This window comes from Blennius ocellaris (genome assembly GCF_963422515.1).
Source record: "Blennius ocellaris genome assembly, chromosome: 8".
Classification (NCBI taxonomy): Eukaryota; Metazoa; Chordata; class Actinopteri; order Blenniiformes; family Blenniidae; genus Blennius; species Blennius ocellaris.
In genome coordinates, this window is record NC_137657.1 from 13,508,930 (window position 1) to 13,511,429 (window position 2,500).

General features: G+C 44.3%; 1 protein-coding gene across 1 annotated transcript in view; it reads right to left on the reverse strand.

The window, feature by feature from the left end:
• The window catches only part of g6fl (g6f-like), a gene marked incomplete at both ends in the record, with an annotated part of 10,806 nt that overhangs the window by 816 nt on the left and 7,490 nt on the right, over positions 1-2,500 (reverse strand). The window contains 3 exon segments of the mRNA XM_080500490.1: positions 132-158; positions 443-513; positions 879-990. Coding sequence (XP_080356616.1) covers positions 132-158; positions 443-513; positions 879-990 — 210 coding nt within the window.

A 2,500-nucleotide genomic window follows, 5' to 3' on the forward strand; every position in this document is an offset into this window, starting at 1 on the left:
TGGGGAGGGTGCCTTCGAGAGAATGAGGTTCTGTATGCACTACTGCATGTGTCTATTACAGTTTGTCACACAGACACATACGGTTGCACCACGCCTGCATGTGTGCAGTGGGAGACGATACAGTAACTCACCATGTAGACTGAACCCTGGGGAGCAGCCTGTTGGGAAGAGAGGAGAGCGAGAAAACAGGTTTAATGAACAACAGGTGACAGAGAGCAAAAATCAGAGAAAAAAAAACGAAACAGAGCTGGGATGCAAGACATTAAAAAAAAAAAAAAAGTGCACTGCAGTGATAAGGCAGGCAAGGGGAGGGGAAGTTGAGAAATACACAAAACAAGAGCCAGACTGCAAAATTCAAGAAGTGGGAAAGGTGAAGATGAGGGCAAAATAAAGTGGAAAATTTATCAGGCCCACATTTGTAGCTGACTTCTGAATTCATCACCTGTTGATCTCTTGGATCCTCATAGATGTTCTCTGCTTCACATGACTGGACAGACAGGGACTGCTCAATACCTAAACACACAAAAAGTTAGTTACTGGCGTGCACACACACACACACACACACACACACACACACACACACACACACACACACACACACACACACACACACACACACACACACACACACACACACGCACACGCACACATATATGCACACACACACACACACACACACACACACAGACACACACACACACACACACACACACACACACACACACACAGCCGCAAGAGGAGGAAGGAGGTGGGGGCAGATTCATTACAACAAACCCAGAGGATGTCACGGCCGACATCACTCAGTGGCAGTCGACAGGGGCCGAAGATGGACGAAAACACGGAAAGCTGTCAAAGAAAGAAAACGCCGGAAGACTCACCGTGATCAGAAATGTGTTTCTGTCTCCATAGCAACACACCGACAGCTGCAGCAACCAGGGGCACCAGGAGTAATAAAGCAGAGAGAGAAGGGAGCAGGGAGGGGGTGACACTCTCTACAAAGGGAGAAAAGCGAGCGAGCGAGAGAGAGAGAGAGAAGGAGAAAAAAAATGCATGAATGTTTCCAGGAACACTGCTAATATAAAACTCATAGAAAAAGTGCAGACGAATGACATGAAACGCAGACTAGAAAAGGTGTTCTCCGGTTTGCTCTTTTGTACAAGTCAAGACTCGGGCCATATCTGCCTTAACCCGTAAACTTCAGCACCATATTTTAAAATAAGTTTCCGTTATGATTTCCTCAACATATTACATGTATTTGCATCATGCTGCTGTCAGTTACAGACAATGGCTTCAGTGAAAGATAGCAAGGGAATCTAGACACTGTCGGAGAGAGTGAAGACTCCGTGCAACAGTAGACATTGATCTGACAGAGTTTCACTCTGGACGGTAAGGACTGTCATTTGGAAGCGTGGACAAGTAGAACAAAAGTAATATTACTGAAACGTCCAAAAGCTTTCAGATTCCTCCACAAAGCCTCAGCAAATTCCATACAGAGCAGTATTTTTGAATCATCTTAATGCCGTGCCTCATTTTATAAATATGTAGTACGGTGCAAAAGTCTGGTGTAATACAATGCAAAATATCCATCATGGAATACCAGCAGGAAGGCATCCAATTGGCTCCAAATTTGTTCCACAGCAGAAGAAAACAACCCAAACACACACCCGATGTTTATTAGGAACTACCTTTAGTGAAAATAGGAACAACTGGTCCTGTACATGTTAGTGTGGCCTCCACAGAGCACTCATCTCAACAGAATGAAGTATCGATATGGAAACAGAAACATCAAAATGAGATTACAGCCACAGAAGATGTGCGCTTGACTCTTTGAGACGTTTGTAAACTCCAGGGTAAGTTCTTTTTGAAATCTATCCTCAAGTGAACTGAGAAGAACTGATGCTGCTAATTCACTTCACAGGTGAAGAGATCACGTTTTATGCAAAGGCATTTGTGCAGAGAAGGCTCAAGCACAGCACTGTAATGCAGGGTACACGTTGTCTGCACTTCTTTTCAGTGTCTTGAAATCTGATTTTGAACTGCCTGGAGGGACACTGACGATCGATGTAAACAGCAGCATTTCAGCCAAACCCAGTCGATTGAACACTCCGGTATTATTATCACATGCATTACATCAGCACGCCATCAATTTACCAGTCAAAATTTGTGGGAAGAGAATAGGGACGCGATCAAACTTGTCAGATATGTTTGCATAATGAGGGTGACATCAGTCTTGCAAAACACAGCCACGGGGCAACATGGGGCGCAGGAGGGAGGTACTTGTTTCCACTGTGATTGCTGCAATTTAATGTACCTGAACAAGTGTTCTGTTGCTGTCAGCACACTGTTCATGGCGCACAAACTAATCAGATCTGTCACACGTCTTTAGATTACACAGTAGAAGTCTAATGAACAAACAGCCACAACAGAAACAGACAGCAGACTTAGTTTATAATTAGCAGCATTAATAAGCAGCTCCTGCATTGTCATTGTCCTCTACCCC